The 20,610-nt window shown below is 36.4% G+C and overlaps 3 protein-coding genes across 6 annotated transcripts in view; 2 read left to right on the top strand and 1 right to left on the bottom strand.

Moving 5' to 3' along the window:
- The first annotated feature begins 9,160 nt into the window (after positions 1 to 9,160).
- LOC141592001 (uncharacterized) lies at positions 9,161 to 13,442 on the top strand. 4 transcript variants are annotated; one of them, XM_074412534.1, is made up of 4 exons: positions 9,161 to 9,683; positions 11,397 to 11,558; positions 11,662 to 11,738; positions 13,039 to 13,442. In XM_074412534.1, the coding sequence occupies exons 1-4, from the start codon at positions 9,188 to 9,190 to the stop codon at positions 13,069 to 13,071; spliced, it is 768 nt and encodes a 255-aa protein (XP_074268635.1). In that variant the 5' UTR covers positions 9,161 to 9,187; the 3' UTR covers positions 13,072 to 13,442. The 4 variants fall into 4 exon arrangements, 3 of the variants coding, with proteins under 3 accessions (XP_074268635.1, XP_074268637.1, XP_074268636.1); XR_012521018.1 differs by having other exon boundaries at positions 9,162 to 9,697; XM_074412536.1 differs by having other exon boundaries at positions 9,189 to 9,626; positions 11,424 to 11,558.
- Positions 13,443 to 13,482: 40 nt separating this feature from the next.
- The window catches only part of LOC141591999 (G-type lectin S-receptor-like serine/threonine-protein kinase SD2-5), a 28,206-nt gene continuing 21,078 nt past the window's right edge, over positions 13,483 to 20,610 (bottom strand). Inside the window, exon 2 of the mRNA XM_074412532.1 lies at positions 13,483 to 14,812. Coding sequence (XP_074268633.1) covers positions 13,805 to 14,812 — 1,008 coding nt within the window. The 3' untranslated portion in view covers positions 13,483 to 13,804. The remainder of the gene's footprint in view (positions 14,813 to 20,610) is intronic.
- Positions 18,444 to 20,367, top strand: LOC141592000 (serine/threonine-protein phosphatase 7 long form homolog). The gene is made up of 2 exons (XM_074412533.1): positions 18,444 to 19,739; positions 19,864 to 20,367. The coding sequence occupies exons 1-2, from the start codon at positions 18,567 to 18,569 to the stop codon at positions 20,173 to 20,175; spliced, it is 1,485 nt and encodes a 494-aa protein (XP_074268634.1). The 5' UTR covers positions 18,444 to 18,566; the 3' UTR covers positions 20,176 to 20,367.

Below are 20,610 nucleotides of genomic sequence, written 5' to 3'. Positions count from 1 at the left end.
CCACACGGTTGTGAATTTAACCGCCCAGAGACAGAGTGACTATCACCCCGAAAAGCTATTGTCTAGAGGTTAACCGGTTGCCTAATAAGCGATTGGCGAAAGCAAAGGAAACTAGCCCGGAAGGGACAAACCCCATCTTAAATTTTTGAAATGTGAAAGTTAAATGAGGCCAATTTTTGAATACTAGTCATATCCACCCTTTGTTTATAACGATTTGAGCATTTCATTCCCAAAAAGCCTTTTTGTCAAGCCACTTTGTCGAGCTTGGGACGATCCATGACCTTTACTTTTGTAGAGAATTCGAGACTTGTCATGTCATATGCTACTAGCATCATAGGGATCATCATTTCACCACCATCCGATCGCTCTTGACGAAAGCATTTGGAAATTGAGGACGAAAGTAGTCTAGTTTAACACCATTTGGAGGTGATTTAGTGCCATCCTCTTAGCCTTAGTAATTTGTTGAACTAGTATTTGTGAAGGATTATATGCTCTTAAATTTGTTCCTCTTTAGTGCCTCCGCCACTTGATGAGGAAGTGGCTATTCCTTTTGTAGATGCATCCATTATTTGATTTTGTGTGCTTAATGTTTGGATGTGTCGCCATTTTGGCAAGACCCACCTTGCCTTGCAAGAAGGCATCCTACCTCATGGTTGTCTTGTTGTGAGTTGAAGGGGCGGAGTGAGACCCGCTAATTGTCTCATATCGGCTATGTTATTAGGTTAGTTTAAATAATGGTCCTAGTCTTTGTCACCTCTTTACTCGGGACGAGCAAAGGTTTGGTTTGGGGATATTTGATGTGACCATAATTAGCGCATATTTAACCCCCGAATTAGCCTTGTTCCCATGCTTTTTAGTGCATATTTGGGTCATTTATTGCCTTTAGTTCTTTGTTTTGCATATTCTTTGAGATTTTGATCCCTCCATAGGAAAGGAGTAAGAATCTTGCATTTTCATGGCAAAACGAGACCAAATTGATTGAATTCAATGACCAATCATCAAGGAGAGACAAGATTAGAAGGCCTTTGTACATATTATAGTAGTTGGGCAATGTTGAGGAAAGATCCTTGCATCCCCGAGGAAATCCCCAAGGATTTTATGAAGAAAAGGGAAGAAAAGAAGAAGAAACAAAACTGAGGAGCAATCCGTGCGGATTGTCCTGAATCCGGCCGTCCCCAGCACCACAATCCGTGCGTCCCACCCACAAGACGCCCGGATTCCTCCAAAGAATCCGAGCGGATTCCCACGAAGACGCCCGGGCACCACCTCAACAATCCGCCCGTCTTCCTCCTAAGACGCACGGATTCCAGCCCAGCACAATTTCGTCTTCTTCAAGCCTCCATGAAAGATGCCCTTCCTTCGGAAAATACCGGCGTTTCCCTGCTCTAAACTAAAAAGTGTAATTACTAAGTTAGCCTTAGTTAACCTAATGAATCCCTACTATAAATACCCCATTTTGTAATAATCAAAGGGGGCTCTCTTGGCTAGAAAAATCCTTCTTTAGATTAGATTAGGAGTAGATTAGAATAGATTACTCTCTAATCTTTCCACAAATTACACATTAATCTCTCCTTAATTATTGTTCAAGTTTATTATTCAAGTTTATTATTGGGTAATTGAAGATTATTGGGTTATTATTGGAGGATTGACAACCCTTCATCAATCAATCAAGTTTCTTCTATTATTCTTTGCTTTATTATTTGGATCATCTCAAGTTTGGTATAATCCTTTTACTCTTTAATCTTTATTGTTCATTTCTTCATTCTATTATCATGTTTATACTTGTTGTGATGATTGACACCATTAATGACATGTTTCCCATGATAATGAGTGAGTAGTCTTTATCTAGGATTAGTGGGTAATTAGGGAAAACCAACATGGGATTGATTCATGCTTAATCTAATATGTTTTCATAATTAAATTGCTTGCTTGTTGTGATGTCAACTTTATGCACATGTCATGTTTGATGAAATGCTAAGCCTATGAATCCTTGCATTTACAACCATCTCTTATCTACTCAACTTGACTTGTAAGATATAAACCAACTCGAGTCTTGTTAGACCATGCATAGAAGTTGAATAGGAGGAAATTAAGTCGACTTGTAGGTGTTGTACAATCTAATCGATTCGGCTCCGGGACCCAACTCTTCCTATGAACCGTAAGACATAAACCAACTCGGTTCCTTTACAACATTAATTGCTTGCAACTTAGTAAACATGTTTGTATGGTCAACTCCCATGAATCCCCCATAACCCCATGATATCCTAGCACTTTTAATCATTTGTTTACATCCTTTATTTCATTGTTTGCTTTACTTTATCGCTTGCATTAGTTTAGAACACAACTACAAATCCCATCAATTGTGACACTAGCACAAATTGAGTTAGATAGACTTAGAACCCAAAGCACACCGTCCCATGGATCGACCTCGACTTACCGCTAACTAGTTGTTTGTTGAGTATTATAAATGTGTTTGATTGGGTGTACAACGACATGCCCCACATCAATAGTATCACAAATTAATCTCTCTTAGCACGTATTATGGGATAATGTGTGGTTGGATAAAGAAATCAAACGCTATTCGATATGGTTTGGACTTCAATCAAGTTACTTTGAGTTACTTGATTCTTTGGGATTTTATCATTTTGTCTAAATTATTTTTCCACTAAATCTAAAACGAATCATATGAGATATGAAATGGTAGGGTACCATGTTTGTAAGTTTACACAAGAAACAAATGCTCATTTTCCCTTATTATAATCACGAGTACAACAGGTTTGTGGCTCGTAAAGCTGTCTTCCTAGAATACAAGTTTATTTCCAGAAGACAGAGTGGGAGAAAATTATTCAAGAGCCACAAATAAGAGCCACAAAGAATGTTATGTCGCAAGAAACTGGTATTTCTTGGCTACATGAGACGTTTTGTGTAAGACGTTGTTTCTTCAAAACCTAGGAGGTTAAAGTCATCACTTGTTGAAGATGATGAATTAATGTTACTTTTGGAAAGTAAAGAGCTTACAACTTACAAAGAAATTGTTTGATTCAAGTTAATTACTTCTGGAAAGTAATTAACATATGACTTACATGAGAGTGTTTAAGTCACAACTCAATACAAGGCTTAGAGCCATGAAAATCCGAAATAAATTCCAAGTGAATTGTTAGATATCAAAGCTTGATTGGTAGCAAAGGGTTTTGCACTAGTTGAAATGCTTAGGTCTATTTAGATCTTCTTAGGGATTGTGTTTCATTATGAGATATATATATAGCGAGTGAATCTAAAACCCACTTCTTAAATTAGAAGGAATGTATTCAATACATGTCTTGAGTTTTGTAGATTCTTGCCATCCTAAGATAATGTGAAACTTAAGAGAGGGTCTTAAGTAGGACATCAATGAGTTGGAATCAATGTTTTGATCATGTTATAAAACTTTTCTCGATAAATCGAGAAGTTGTGTTTATACATGGAGTTTAGTGGGAGTTACGGAAATTTTAATTAGTCTTATATGTGGATGACATATTGATCATTGGGAATGATTTAAGACTTTTGGAGTATTATAATACATCTTTAATATCCAGATTTATGGAGATAAATCCACATGATATTAGCGTCAAAATAAGAAGTCTTATGTTGATAAGATTCATGACTAGTTCAATCAAGTTGAACACATTTGATTGATTCCATTTGCTTCCGCTGCCGGATCAATTAAATGAATAATGATGTATAACACTTCATATACTTTGAGTATGATGAATTGTTTCAAATCGAATTTAAGTAATAGTTACCAAGTAGCTATATAGATTAATCTTAAGTGCTTGAAGAAGCATTAAGGATGTAACGCAAAGTGTTCTTGATGAAATTTTGTGTAAGGGTGTTACACAAATGACAATTGACAATTGAGATTGCACATGGTTTCCGACAAAACCATAATCAAAACACATTAGGAGGCTTAAAGAGACAAAAGTGGGGTGGTCTAAGCTGGTTTGGAATAATGCTGCTGTTCCTAAGCATTGTTTTGTTAACTGGCTTATTATGAGGAATGCCCTTAACACTAAAGAGAAGCTACATAGGATTGGAGTTATTCCTGATGACCTGTGCTGCATTTGCCAAGTGAGTTCTGAGACTGTTACTCATCTGTTCCAGCAATGCCCGTATGTGCTGAAGCTACTGGAGTTGGCCTGTGACTGGCTGAAGATTCCAAAACCCCAAGGGAATTCTCTTATCTGGACTGGTAGGAGAAATTGGTCACAGGTGCAGAAGGACATATGCTTAGCAGTCTTTATGGCTGTACATTATATGGTTTGGCAGCAACGTAACTCTGCCAGATTAGAAGGTGCTGTGGTACGACCTACTATTGTGTTTACTCAATGCAAAAACCTGATGAAAATCAGGCTTAGATGTCAATCAAGTAAGGTTGTAAGAGCTAGTGATAGGGATTGGATCAATTGTATTCTAAACTAAGTTATGATGTACTTTTTATCCTTGGTTTGAGCTTAATGAGATTACTTACATTTCACCAAAAAAAAAAACACGTTAGGATGGTTAAGATACCATTGTGGCTATGTTATTTAAGAAATAGATTTTCTAGAATCGTTCTAGGCAATAAAGAACAATGAGAAATATTTACAACGGAAATTGAGTACACTTGCACTCATGAGATGTGCAAGAAGGATGAGTCCCACACACTGTGAAAACAGTGGGAGCTATTCTAAGGCTAGACGGCCTATGTCTTGATTGGATCTCGACACGTACTCAGAAAGTTTTGTAATGCAAATGTATACATTACAAAGGAAAACGAGTATGTAGTAAGGTTGAGTAAGGTACAAGAAGTTGATAAAACCTACTAACCAAAGCCTTCTCATAGGCTTAACATGATGAGTCATGTCATTTCAATTGAATTGAGATGAACAACTACATTCAAGATCAAACTGGATTATAGAATATGAAGTAGTAATCAGGTATTGACTATTCATATGTGATAATCACATTTGTCGTTCGAGTTTTTAAAATCTAAAAACTCCTTTTATACCTTGTTACATCCAAACGGGTTGTAGAGACAATATTGAACCCCGTTAAAGTGAACCCGGATTAACATGGTATTCGCCCATAGTCACTTATATGAGGTGACGTCTCGAAGAGACTAGAGTGTGATGCGATTGATGGCAAGTTCAAGTGTCATAGAGTTATGTGAGATGACTAGTCGATCACATAGGCCGACTGTTAGGAACACTTTGTCGGGCTAATGACCGCTTATAGAGTTCTGGCAAATTTATATAGCCTGGTCGTGGCGAGAGCTACTATAGTATTCTAATGAGTCGATTCTTTTGACTAAAGACTATTCGCCTAAGGTGGTACAGTTACAGATTAACTTTGATTTATGTTACTACGACCTTCGTAAATGGGGTCAAATGGGCATATTTTGGGTTATGATAGCTGTGGCTAGTCGAAGGGAATAAGTGCGATAGGAATTGTCCACCCCTTGTCAGGGTTATAACAATATCTCAGGGCCACTCGAGGAGTAATGAACTGGAAATGCGTGGCCACGCTCGGAAGGTATCTAGGGTAGATAACTCCGGTCAATCAGTTATTCTCCAGATCGAGGAAACCACTCTCGATATGATCACTTGCAAGTACGACCTGAAAGACACCTTGCATTGAGCGGGAGATATTAATAGGACAAGAGAATTGGTGACGCACACTTGTCGAGGACAAGTGGGAGATTGTTGGAATATGTGTCCTCCGACAATAATGCGATCACAACTGTTGATCATAATGATCACATGTTTAAATCTCATTTTAAGAATACATGTGGGATGTAATATTTTACAGTCAACTGGTCCACACATGTCGGTAATGATTGGCTGACTAGAGTTTGACATTACTTGTCGTGCGACGGTGGTGATCGATTGATCCCCTTAGGTCATACTTATAAGGAAATACTCTTAATTGATTATTTAATTAATCGTATGCCGATACGAGTTAATTAAATTGCTTAAAATTGACGGATGATTTTGTGAGTAAAGTTAACGTATCTTATTGTAATTTGATTAAATGAGACACGGTCTAAGTAATCGAATTGTTTTATTACTTAGATGAAATTATTGTTTACGGAAACAATTGAAACGGAATGAATAAATTATTATAAATACAGAATGTTGTAGTTTATAATTTGGAAACACTTTTGGTACCAGTAATTATGAATTACTATGTTAATTTTTATAAGTGACATATTTTATTAATATGTTGATTTTTAATTGTTAAAAACACATTTTATATATAAGATGTCATGTAATGTGACACATGTGACATATTGACAAAATCACAAATAAAATGGACTCATCCATTTTATGTGTGTGTACCGAAATGGAGGGAGTTTTAGGATAAAAATTGTGTTGATTATTTTTAAAGTGGAAAACACAATAATTACCTATAGTCTTAGCCTTGCATGCCTATCTTTTCTTGGGTAGAAAAACTAGCCCATGCATTGGACACATCACTCCCTCCAACCGGTTTTACCAAGGGAATAGAGAGTGTTTCCTCTACAATTTATTCATTCACAATTATCATAAAATTTCTAGTGTAAGAAATTATCCTACTCTCTACAATTTGTGAAAATTCTAGAGAAATAAACTCACTAATCTCTTCTCTCTCAACCGAAAAAAAACAAGAGAGAACAAAAATATTTTGTGTCAAAATTTTAAGTAAGACTAATCCTAATACTAGATCATATTATTTTAGTCTTTAAGAGTATTCCTTGGGTATTCATCTTTGGGGGGGATTCTATCCTTGAATCCTTGTTCATCCATTGTTGGAAAGCTCAAGAACTAACAAGAAGGAGATCTTGTTGGTGCCCATAAAACCGAAATCACATAGTAAGGAAAACGATTTCTTCTTTACTTCTATTTTTGTTTGCATGCATAAGATTTGTAATTATTTTATGACTAAATAATTTCTCACATATATGAATATGTAAATTAATGAGATTAATAATTTCTAACAATTTCATGTGTGATATTTGTAGGCTCCATTCTGAGGATCACCACCATTTATTTTATTCTTGTGATTATGCTCTTGGCTGCAGCAGAATACTCCAAAAAGCCTTGAGGATTACTCTTTCTGGACCTGGCCTTTGTTCACTGGTTTTCTAGAGCAAGGAGGTCAAAGTTCCAACGCAGGTATATTGGAGCTTGCTATGTTGGTATGTTTTACTATATCTGGAGGGTTAGGAACGAAGCTCGGATTGATCATTACATAAGGGCACCTGCTAAGGTGGTGCAGCTCGTTTTGTCTGAAGTGCACTCTCGGTTTACTAGAAGAAATTGCAACAATTTGAAGCAAAGTGATATGGACTGGTTGAATAGCATTCGTTAGTCTGTTTTGCGCAGTCTGATTTGTTGATGTAATAGTGTGATAGATGCAAAGTTGTACATAACTCTATTCTTTTGATTTATTTTATTTAACCTTTCCCAAAAAAAAAAAAAAAAATTCTAGCACATTCCTAGCAAAAACAAATTAATGAAAAAGTTTGTTTATTTTCACCTAATTATTTTATTTGATTTATTTTTCAACAATTCTCATATCTTTACTTTGTGGTGTGTAGGAATCAAATGGACAAGAAATGAAGAGATAAGAGAGAAGTAGAAGAAAAGTGGAGAATTCAACAAGCATTTGTATTATATAGTTTGTTTTAGGCATTGTCGAATGTATATAAAGACACTTGAGATCGTCGACGATTGAATATAATCATCAGCGAATGGTGGTCAAACTTTGGTGAAGGAAATCATCACCGACGTTAGGGTCAATCGCTTCGACGGATTTTGCCCGTCAGTAACCCGCGTTTTCGTAGTAATATAACTTGACTAAATTGTAACTTTAGTTTTTTTAATCTCTTTTCAATAGTGATAGATTGTTTTGCGGATGTTTTTATTATATTCATCATTGTTAATGTGTAATAAATTTATTAAGATTGATATTAACAACAAATTACAAATATGACTAGGGCAAGTTGGTGTAAATATAGTATTCTCTATATATTTAATTAAGTTGGTTAGATGGGTAAATCTATATTTTTCTTATGATTTGAGTACTAATGAGATGAGATAGGATACATTTGATTTTGTTGTCTTATTGTGGCTTTGATGATAAGATGGCAAAAGTACATTGTATATATCGATTTGCGATAATCTGTTTATATTAATTCTCTTAGTATAATTACTTACATTTTATCCCAAAATAACATAATACTAATGAGTATAATATCTTTTTTACTTTTAATTTTCAATGTGAGAATGGATGTTTTATCTATTTACACACCTTATTTAAATTATTTTTATTTGATTAAACGTTACAATAGTTAAGAGAAAATGAGTGAAGAATATTTTAAGTCTTAAATATCATCATTATTTCCAAACTAAAAAAAAGAGGTATATAAACGATGTTTAATACTATATATTATTTTTTTAATTAATACGGAGTATCATCATTTTAATAAAGTTGACTAACAAAAATATCAAATTTGACGTTGAATAAAAATAATATCATTTGGTTACAAAAGTAATGAGAATGAGAATATAATAGGTTACAATGAAAAAAAACAATACTAAAGAATGAGGTAAAATCGTAAATAACTGAATATCAAGCTACTACAAAAAGTAGTAAAAAAAAAAATTTTTACACCAACAAATTAATGAAAAGTTAGAGCTTTAAGTCTTACACTTTCACAATAGGTTATCTCCTATTGAATAAACCACACCTCATCCTTTCAATTTCCCTATCATAATATTGCAATAGTTAGAACTCTACACAAATGCTTTGTTTGTCTTTGCATCTTTTCTAACTTTTAATTCTTTCATTAATTTGCCATAAATTCAAATTCATCATGCTCGTTAAAAGCCCAATCTTTTACTTTTATAAAATATATGAGTATATTAATATGAGATATCGTGGAGTGTCTCATGTGTTAACTTTATTTTTGTTATCGATTCATAGAAACGACTCATTTTCTAAATTTCTCGATAAAACATACCTAAAATACGAATTTAAAAATAATTATAGAGATAGACCACGAATGAAAAATGAAAAAATCATCAAAAAACTAAAGGGAAAATCGCATGAACGATCTCTTACGTAACCCGAATTTCACTACCACAAAACTAGTTTTATATTAATACTCATTAGCTATATCAATCTCATGTATTATACATCTACGAGGGTTTATATATACCCCGTATCAAATACTTCATCTTCATCCCGAAAATCTCTCCTAACTGTGTCTGCCAAATTTCAATCAATTGCCATGGCAACAAAAACTATAAGCTTCCAAACAAACCACGGTGGTAAACTAAAGACCGCCATTGAAGCTCTATCCCTAGCTAATTCGAAAGGGTCGGGAATTATTGACATTGATCCAACTAACGGTTTAAAAATCTCGTCAATTCCCGACTCTAATTCTGGGCTCACTACATTTATGTGTTTGAAACCCAATGAATTAGAAAACTTCCAATGTAGCCAACCCTTGATGAACAAGATGGTTAATTTAAAGTTTTTGTTGAGGATGCTCCAAGCAATTGAAGAGGATGGTATTAATTTTTATCAGGAAAATGGTTCTTCAATGCTCTCTTTTGAATCTGGTAAGTTTCTGGGTTTTTTTGTTCATTTGATTTTGATTTCATTATTTAGGGTTTTGTGTGATATTATTGTTGTGGATTTTGAAAACTATTTAAACAAATTATATTGTAAAAGCGTGAGACGGTCTTACACAATAATCACGGACCCTTATAATGGGTTTTAGTAGGGAAACATAGGTTTTGAAGATTCAAGTTCAGGACGTAATGTTGCGTTTTTTAATTATTCAAAGTACTATTTTTTTTGTTGTTGGTATATTTGCTTTTCGCTACTGGATTGGAGTTTTAGGTGTGTTTTTAAACTGGAGAGACCGGCTGCTACTCTTGCTAGTTGGTTTTAGAATAGAAGTTCCTTTGGGCTTATGAGTACTTTCTTCTGCTTGTTTTCTTCTGTGTGGTTTAGACTAGAGCTGATCAAATGGCCCCATTAGCCTCTCACCTGGCCGGTTTTTGAAGAAAGCTTGAGATTAGTATTAGCCCAAAAAAGCCTGGTAAACTAAAACACAAAATATTTTGAAATTTGGATTTGGGCCAAGCGTTAAAGCGTTAAATTTTGGCTACCCGCCCATATTTATTAATAATGAATATTTTTTCTAATAAAACCTATTAAAATAGCGTTAAAGTTTTACCCAACTCTTTACAAACTCAAGTATATTTTTTTAGATTTATAAAACAAAGTATACATAACATAAATCATATCTAAGAATGCATGATTAAGCATTCTAAAGTGACGATTTTTGTCATTATTTTATTTTAGAGAGCAATTTATATGCATTTCATCATATTTTGTGCAATTTTATACACTATGTAAGTTTTAAAAGTTGTAACTGAAGGTATTACGCTAATTATTTCCTAGGGAAAATTGTAAATTTTAGGGCCTGAAAAAGCCCATTTAGGCCAAAAAGCCCGCATTAGCCCATAAGGGCCGGGTTTGGGCTTGCTAAATAAGCCCACGCACCTGGCCCGACCCGGCCCGGCCCACACTAATGGGCCGTTTTTGTTAGAAAGGCCCGGCCCAAGCCCGCATTGGCCCGGCCCATGATCACCTCTAGTTTAGACTCGTTTTTATGTGATTTCACAGGATCGCATTTGTTTCTTGTAGTAGTTGGATAGGCTGTTTGCTTTGAGTCGTACTAACTGGCTTGCATAACTTGTCACCTGATAAGTTGGATCTTGAAGTGAGGTGTTCCCAGATATGTAGAAGCACATCTTTAGCTTTTTTGAGTTTAGCAGTTCAAATGTTTACATCTAGAATAAGAAAACATTATAAAGTTGTAGTCTTTACTGCCTAATACAAAGAGTAATAGAGAACATTCAGTCTAAACTCTAACCATCCTACTAGAAATGAACTGTAAACTTACCATAATAATTCCTTTGAAGTTAGTCAAGTCATTCAACTCATTTGCCAACCATACTCAGAGGGTTTACTTCTATGCTCTTGTTTGTGCAATAGGAGATTTAGGTTTTACACCTCCTATATTTGTTGTTGAGAGTGCACAAATAAATTATTGTCCTACATAAAAAGTAATAACTTCTATAGGCGAATAAAACGATGCTTGTCTTTGAATGTTTATTTAGTACAATTCAATTTTTCTGATTGTGATTAAGTCTCTAGTAAAATGTTAAGAAAACACCTCAAGTAGCTCTTTCTAGTGCCTTCCTTTGATCTAGGCTATGAATGTTAAAATACTATTTTTTGAAGTAGGAATCAATTGAAGTAAGCGTATGACATATTTGGTTGCCTGGCTTTGAAATTTTATCGTCATAAAATTTCAGTGACTTATCCTGGCATCGTATTGGGAGTTGGATTGCAAGAAAACAATGTTGGCTTCAATGCATACTCTGGCACTATGTCTCGCACTTGTGAGGCCATCATACCAACTGAAGCGTTGAACACCATGATTCCAGAAATGATCACAAATGGTTTTACTCAATTAGGTACATCTGACAATTATGTTCTTTCTTTTATTTTTTTCCGACTTCTTAGATCCTCACTTTCAACTTTCGACACGTCTTACACTTTTCTGTTGATGTTCAACAGTGACAGTGGACATAACATCAGCAGAGATGAAGTTCTTGATTGGTAAAACCGAATGGGAATTCAGATGTAACATGGAGGTAAATTTATTTCCTGGAATCATTACTCTTTACAACAACAACATCAGAACCTTAATCCCAAAATGATTTGGGGTCGGCTGACATGAATCATCCTTTAGAACCGTCCATGTGTGAACGCACACCTCAAAATGCGAAAAACAAAAATGAAAAAGTGAAAAACAATAGGGGAGTGAAATATAATACGAAAGCCAAGTAAATCGAGAATAAAAATTAAAACGATTTTGAAAATCGAAATAAAACTTAAGCTTAAAAGTTAACCAAGTATTAATATATAAGAAAGTTGTTGGTAAAAAGGTGTAATAAATCCGAAAAGAAACAAATAAATTTTAAAAATTAAATAAAAAACATTAAATATATCAAATAACGTCAAATGCTAAAAATCCACATGTATCATTGCCCTCTCCGTCACCATTCCCTCATCAAGCCCGAGAAATCTCATATCGTGCTCGATCTGTGTTGGTCTCCCTCTACCCCTAGCAAACTTTTCTGTTCCCCACCCGAAGTAACTGCCTCATAACTGGTGCGTTCATAGGTCTCCTTCTCACATGGCGAAACCATCTTAGTCGGTTTTCCATCATCTTGTCCTCTATTGGCGCCACTTTCACCTTTTCCCTAATCACCTCATTCCTTAATCGATCTTTCCTTGTATGGCCGCACATCCACCTCAACATACGCATCTCCGCCACACTCATATTTAATGTTTCACGGCCCAACACTCGGAGCCGTAAAGTAAAGCAGACCTAATCGTCGTGCGATAAAATTTGGGCATATCTTTATCGCATAAAAACCCAGTAGCACTTTTCCATTTCAACCATCCCGCTTTAATTCTGTGAGCCACATTTCCGTCTAACTCCCCATCTTTTTGAATAATAGATCCCAGATATCTTAATCTGCCCCACAACAACATTTCCATCGAAAATAATACTCCCCACCTCTGTCGATCTCGACCCCGCCACGTTACTGAACTGACACCTCAAGTACTCGGTCTTACTCCTGCTTAACCTAAACCCACGAGTCTCCAAAGTATGCCTCCACAGTTCCAACTTTTTCTGAACCCCCTCTTTCGTCTCATCAATCAACACAATATCATCCGCAAACATCATATACCAAGGAATGTCGTCCTGAATATCCCTTGTCAACTCATCCATAACTATAGCAAAGAGAAAAGGAATCACTACTCTTTGAATTAAGAAATGGTTATTCCACCTAGAAGGCTACAAAATATCGTGACTTTTAATGTGATCACATTTGATACTGTGTAGATTTACGTGGAGTAATAGGTTGTCCTTTGGATTTGCAGATTGGTGAAAATGCGGGCTTGGCATCAGGGTAGAGGCGTCATGTGGAGTTCTTGTGGTCTCACGTTGATTCATTGAAGAAGGCATCCTCTCTAGCAGAGCAATGTTTCTTTGGCTTACTACCATCTAATGACATTATGTTCCAATTCCGGTTCGAAGAACGGAGTGTGGTATACATCAAGCCACCACTTGTTCACACTGTTCAGTAGACGTTCGTCATATGATGAGGAACTAGATTTATGCGCTGATTTATGTCTCCTTTCATCGTTCATGGAAGGCGACTGTAACATATATTAGCCTTCGACTCATGTGCTTGAATAAACTGTAAAGTTGGAATTTTTATTTAATCATGTGTGTCAATGAGAAACATCTGATTCAATACAAGTGCAATCGAGGCATTCCAAAATAGTCGATTCTCTGTAAAAATATCGACCTAAACATAATACTTTTGATGTAAACACCCACGTGATGTGGGGTTTTCTAATTTTTTTCACTCTTACAAAGACGGTAATTACAAAGACAGTAATCTTTTGGTGTAATGGCCACAAGAATAATTTTGATACTGACGAGATTCAAACTCGAAACATCACTGTACCAGCTTTGCACAAAGACAAGTTGTAGTTGCTTATGTGTATCAGCTCTAGTCATGGCATTGAATATCGATTTCTACTGCAGAATCGATTGTCGTGATTTTTATATGGCTGTTCTGCTGCACTACAATCTAATAAATTCCGACTCAGATTTAGGGTGGTGAATGACTCGTGATGGTCATGAAGCATCACTGTTGCAATCATTAGACATCTTCCTCCTCTTCCAAATCAAGAAGTAGCCAAGCCCTCCAATTACTACACACAGTATCAACCCATCAGCTGCTATTATTAGAACCAAAACCCATTTTCTTAAACCACTTTTCTTCTGATTTCCAGTACTCCCTTTCGGAACCTTTACCAAATAACTCAACCCACTTCCTCTATTAACCTGTTTAACTCCTCTGACTGTATCATAGAACATGCATTCACCAATCCGCGATGAGTATAATGCAGCAGCACAATCACAGTCATTTAAGCAAGAATTAGCGCATTCATCCTTGCTAACATTAGTCATTGTGGTTGAATTCCTTAGTAGTGTCCCAGAATCCTGCAATTCAATCATTTCTACTTGTTTCTTCCCACAGAGTTTCCCTGTTATTCCCGGATCACAGTCAAATTTCGAAGTATGATCTCCCGGGTTTGTTAATAATCTTATACATGAGCAAGTATTTGAATATGTGCAAATTTCATAAGGTGAGCAAGCTAGAGGAAGGTCACATGTAGCATTCAGGACTTGAAATGATGCCTCAAACTTATCTTTGTAAGGTGAATAGTAGTAAAGACCGAGGTTTCCCGTGTCATTAGCGAGTGCTAGAAAACGTACTGGTTGTTCAATCGGAGAAAGAATTTGTGAGAAATTTCGATACTTGTCATCGAACAAATCGAGACCCTTTGAAGACAAGTGAATGTAGGTAATGTTACGGGTGGCGGAAGGGTGAAACTCCCAGTAGGAATACTTGATGTCATTACTACCTAAATTCAAGTAGAGAGCAAGCTTGTCATGGTGAATTTCAAATGAAAAGAATGAGTTGGAATTGTTAGTAGGAATTGATGAGGTGAGGTGAGTAGCTACACTGAGTCTTTGCCCCATTAGTAACACATTTGTTGGGAAATTGAAACTCTGCCACTTTATGTTTTCCTGGGCATCAACCAGGGCTAAATTGCCACTATCAAACAGCTGCAATTTCTGCATTCAAACAAACCAAAATGAACTCTAGTTACTTATTTTGTGGGTGATATATATATATATATATATATATATATATATATATATATATATATATATATATATATATATATATATGAACTTTTTGGGTAATTAGTGTTAATTATCCACTTAATTTGACAATTAGCGTTTAATTTAACATAATTTGGTTACTAGTGTCCACGTCATCGCCGATTTTTTTTTCCAGTTTTTGGCAAAGCCGCTATACTTCTTAGCGGCTTGCCTCTTTGTTTCTTGAAAAATTTCGTCCTCAAGTTACATTAGCTCTTGGAGTGCAAAAAAATGGGTACAAATAGCAAAGCCGCTGAGGTTCTTAGCGGCTTTGCAAGGATTCATTAAAAAAAAAAATTGCAAGCCATACCTAAATATGAGGTAGATATCTTTGGAGTTGTGAGGCACACAAAAAACAAGAGAAGCCGCTAAGAACACAGGCGGCTTAGCAAAGTGCGTAAAAAAAAAGCGAAATCGGGCAAAGCCCATTTGTGAAAGATGGCGTATTTCCCTCTTATATAAAAAAAAAAAACCCGAGTAAACACAATCACTCTCTTATTTACACAAACCCAGAAAATCCCCAATTTTATTTTCGAAACCCTAAGTTGCGAAAACCCCAAATTGTCATCCAAATTCGTCCTAATTTCTTTTAATCATTTGCTATCCATCAACCTAGTTCATCCTATATTCATCTAAAGGTATTAATTCATCCCTAATGTACTAGTTTCGTGCATAGAGTAGCAATTAATCCCCAACTTTTGTTTACAAATTTCGATTTATTTTGATTAGTAATTTCGTTTTATCTAGTTTTTAATTAGTAATTTCGTTTTATTTAGTTTGTAATTGTTGAAATTAGTAGATTGATTGTTGTGCTTAGTATTTAGTTTGATTATTTACAATGGAGGTGAATAATTACCCTTTGACTTGTTGGTGGAATGGTGAAGTTGTGGTAAATGGTGAAGATATTAGCTATAAGGGTGGTTGTGAAACCTTTGTTCTTGTTAGTAGTAATATTAGTTTTAATGAGCTCAAGAATGAAATTTATGAGTCTTTAGAGGTTGATAGATCAAAATTTGAGCTAAATATCAAAATGAAATTTCCAAGTGTAAGAGGTTACAAAGTAGTATCCTTGAATAATGATCGTAGTTTGAAAGCTTTGTGGGCAATTGTGTGTCAATCAAAAGCCGGTTCCATGGATTTGTTTATCGAGTTAAAGCCTATTGAAGAAGATCCTAATTTGTCATTCACAAATATGCTTAGTCAAGTTGAGGATCCTAATTGGCATGTGTCTTTGTCAAGTAATCATGTTGACAAAGTGGCCATAGATGGTAATATTTTTGGAGATGAGATTGAAAATGGGATTGAAGAGGAGGATGCATTGCTTTTGTTGAGTGAGGATGATATGGTAGACCTTGTTTCTCAACCATGTACTAACACCCAATTTATCGAACTTGGAGTTTTAGATGTTGGGCATGAAAATAGTTGGTATAAGTCATGTGTGGCTCCATTTAAGAGTGGTGAGGAATTTAGTAAGGGGCAAGATTTTGCAAGCAAAGAGCTTTTGCGACAAGTTGTGACAACCTACAACGTGGCTAGAAACCAAGTTTATAAAATTGCCGAATCAAGACCTCACACCGTGACTTATAAATGTAATAGACAACCGTCACCTTGTAGTTGGTATTTGAGAGCCACTAAAAAAAACATCCATATGGATGTTTTCACAATTGTGTCATACGAAGGGCCACATGAAGCTTCTTGTGTGGTTCGGAAACCATCTCTTGATCATCCAAATTTAAGGGGTGAGTTTATTAGCAATGCTATTAAGCATCTTGTGAAAGAAGATTGGGGGGCTAAGGTGAGTTTGTTAAGGGCATCCATAACAAAGGAGTTCAACTTCAAGATCTCTTATTGGAAGACTTGGATGGCAAAACAAAGAGCTTTGGCGGATCTTTATGGAGATTGGGAGGAGTCTTATGCTTATCTTCCCCGTTACTTAGATGCTTTAAAAGAGGTTAATCAGGAACCGCCGTCCATTTTGTCAATAAGCCCACTAATGATCCCAATGTCCAACAATTTGATAAAGTTTTTGGTCATTTGGTCCCTCGATCAAAGGCTTCCCACATTGTAGGCCAATAATTACCATAGATGGCACTCATCTTTATGGTAAATATAGTGGGACTATGTTGATTGCAATGGGAGTTGATGCAAATGAACAACTCTTTCCGTTAGCGTTTGCCATTGTTGAGAAGGAGAACTATGAGAATTGGAGTTGGTTTTTGGCTTGCATAAGACATTATGTGACAAATCGTAGAGGTCTTTGTGTCTTGTCCGATCGCCATGGGGGTATTTTGAAGTCAATGAGTCAACCGGGAAGTGGTTGGGAAGAGCCATACGCTTTTCATAGGTATTGTATTAGACATCATGCATCAAATATCAACAAGATGTTCAAAGATTCCGATTTAAAATCAACTTTCTCGGAGACCGCAATGCAACATCAAATTAGAAAATTTGACTTAGGTATGGAGAAAATAGGTTTGATCAATGCGAATGCTAGAGCGTTGTTAGATAGCATCCCTCCAAGCAAGTGGTCTCTTGCTCACGATGGTGGGAAGAGATATGGTTTGAAAACAACAAATATGAGTGAATGTTTCAATGGTGTTTTGAAGGGGGTAAGATTTCTCCCAATTCAAGCCCTTGTAAAAGCCACTTTTACCCGAGTTAACAAGTATTTTGTTGAGAGAAGAAAATTGACAAGGGATAGGTTGTTAGGTGGGTTGAAATGGTCGGACAAAGTTACTAAGACACTAGATGAAATTGAAGAAATAGCCGCCCACCATGAAGTTAATGAACATGATTTTGAGACGGGCCTTTATCAAGTGTCTACATGTCAAGGTCGTAGGAGTGGAAATCGTGCCGGGAGAAGCCACACGGTGCGATTGCATGAAGGGACTTGTACTTGTAATAAGTGGAAAAACTTTCATTATCCTTGTTCACATGTAATGGCGGTATGTCGTGCTTTTTCGATCGACGTGGATCAATTTGTTGACCCTTTGTACTCTTCCGGGGAATACCATGGTAGTTATCGCACAATCTTTCAACCAATTCCGGATGAGGGTTATTGGAGACCATGGACGGATAAAACATTGATTCCAAATTATGCTAAGGTGAGAGGAAAGGGAAGACCAATATCAAAAAGAATTCGTAATGAAATGGATGAGAATTCCAAGTCCTCTTATAGTTGTAGTTTATGCAATGTAGAGGGTCATAACAAGCGGTCATGTCCAACAAGGGGGTAATTATTCTTTTTATAAACCATGTTATTAATATTTTGTCATTATTTTTTTTATAAACCATGTTATTTTTATTTTGTAGTTTGATGTAATTTTATTAATGATTTGTGAAGGTCAAATGGAGCCGGGCCCAGTGGATCCTAGCGTTCTCACCTTGCAGTCGGACCATAGAAGCACGGACATTTGGGAGGGAGAGGTAATATGTCGTCATTTTATTCACTATGTTATATTTATTTTTTTTAAATGATTTGTTAAGGTCAAATGGGTTTTTATACTTCTTTTTATTTATTTTGAAGGATGTCGGCACACTCAAATGTAGAAATCATTTATTTTCCAAAAATAAATTTACCGTTGCCCCGGCCGTCGAGAATTTTATTAGCGGAACACAATTTCATGGTATTCATAGGTTAGTTTATGTTGTCGCGCGTCCCGATATGATAACTGCATTAGTTGAGCGTTGGAGACAAGAAACCCACACTTTCCATTTACCGGTTGGAGAAGCCACCATCACTTTGCAAGATGTCGGTGTTTTGTTGGGTCTAAAAGTGGGTGGGTTGCCTATCACGGGCAAAAGTGATTATATTTGGTCCGAGTTATTGGATGAGCACCTAGGTAGGCGGCCACCTCCCGATGCATTAAAGGGTAACACATTGAAGTTATCTTGGTTAAGAACCCATTACCAAGACCTACCCGAAGATGCTAGTGAGGTGCGAGTACATAGATTTGTGAGGGCTTATTTGTTATACTTGATTGGTACGGTGCTCTTTCCGGATAAAAGTGGGAATAGAGTACAATTGTTATACTTCCCCCTTTTGATCAATTTGGATAGATTGAATGAATATAGTTGGGGGAGTGCGACACTTGCTTACTTGTATAGACATTTGTGTACGGCTTCTAGGAGAGGAAGCATTGAGATAGGTGGTTGTCTTCTCCTAATGCAACTTTGGTCTTGGGAGCATATATCTATTGGTCGTCCAACCATTATGTTACCTCAAATAGAGGGGGAAGAGAACCCTATTGGTTCACAAGTAGTCCCGGGTGTTGACCCTCTAGGTTGTAGGTGGCTAAGAGTAGACCGTTCTTATACGGATCACTTGCTTGGATTAGTCACATTTAGGCATGCTCTTGATACTATGACCGACTCCATGTTTACTTGGGAACCATACTCTAGGGAAGTCCTTGCCCTTCTCCCCGACATTTGTACCGAAGACCCTTATGAGTGGATTGTAAATGCACCACTCATTTGCTTTGAGGCGGTTGAGTGGCATTATGCGGAGAGGGTTGTTAGGCAATTTGGTTGGCATCCAACGCTACCCAATTCGTGCAAGACTTCTAAGAAGTTGCACAAGATAGATCGACGGGGAAATGCGACTAATTATGAGGAATTGCATAGATTGAGCATTGACAAGTGGAACAACCGCAAATCAAGATTGACTCCTCGCGGTCTTCCCTACAAGGGTTATCTTGACTACAATGATCCATACCTAGAATGGTATCGTAAAATCACTCGTCTAGTCATTAGCCCGCTTAGTGCCGAAACACAAAACAAGGATTTATATGAGAAGAGACACAATTTCTATCCAAATGCGGCGGACAATATGTTACTTGTAAGTAATTCTTTCTATAATGTTTTTTGTTTGCTATTTAATTATTTTTACCAACCTTTACATGTTTGCTATTTAATTATTTTTAACAACCTTTGTATAATTTGTTATTTGTTCAATTTTGTAGAGTCAAGGTCATGTATACAACTATGAACGTGCCACAACTATGCTTGGTGAGATGCCGGATGGTGTGCCACTATCACATGTAAACATGGTGAAAGAAATGCAGTCAATGTCACTCGAGTGCTTGCAACGGACGGGACACGGGCATCTAATCCTACCTACCGAGGCCGATCATCCAAGCCCTCCACACAATGAACCTCGAAGATATGACTTACGACACCGAGCGGTTCAACTTACCCCTATCCAAGAGGAGGCGACACCGAGCGGTTCAACTTCAAGACAAAAAGGAAAGAGGCCACGCTCGAGATTGGCCTAAGATTAGTTTGATTTCAAAGTAAAATTAGTTGGAATTGTTAACAATGTAAAACACTTTTAGGTACTTTGTTTGAACTTTAGATTTGGTACCTTATAAGTACTTTGTATGCACTATCTTTTATTTTACGTTTTCAATCAAATGAAACATGTTTTCGGAAATTCAATCATGTGTGTGTGTGTGATTGTTCATGCTGAGTTTGGAGCTTTATTTGCAGGTTTCATTTATTGTATTTGGTCCCAAATCGTGGGTGGGAGGTAGTCAGAATTCTGACTTTTATTTTTTTTCAAAAACTTAAGAAAGCCGCTAAGGTCCTCAGCGGCTTACGGGGGTTTTTCTTTTTTTTTGTGAAAATTACACAAAGCCGCTAAGAACCTCAGCGGCTTTGTCTGTTTTTTCGCATTTCTGGAGTCCAGTAGCTACTGGAATGCTTCAGCA

This window comes from Silene latifolia, chromosome 7 (assembly GCF_048544455.1).
Source record: "Silene latifolia isolate original U9 population chromosome 7, ASM4854445v1, whole genome shotgun sequence".
NCBI lineage: Eukaryota > Viridiplantae > Streptophyta > Magnoliopsida > Caryophyllales > Caryophyllaceae > Silene > Silene latifolia.
Note: the sequence above shows the minus strand (reverse complement) of the source record. Positions and strands in the feature narration are given on the sequence as shown.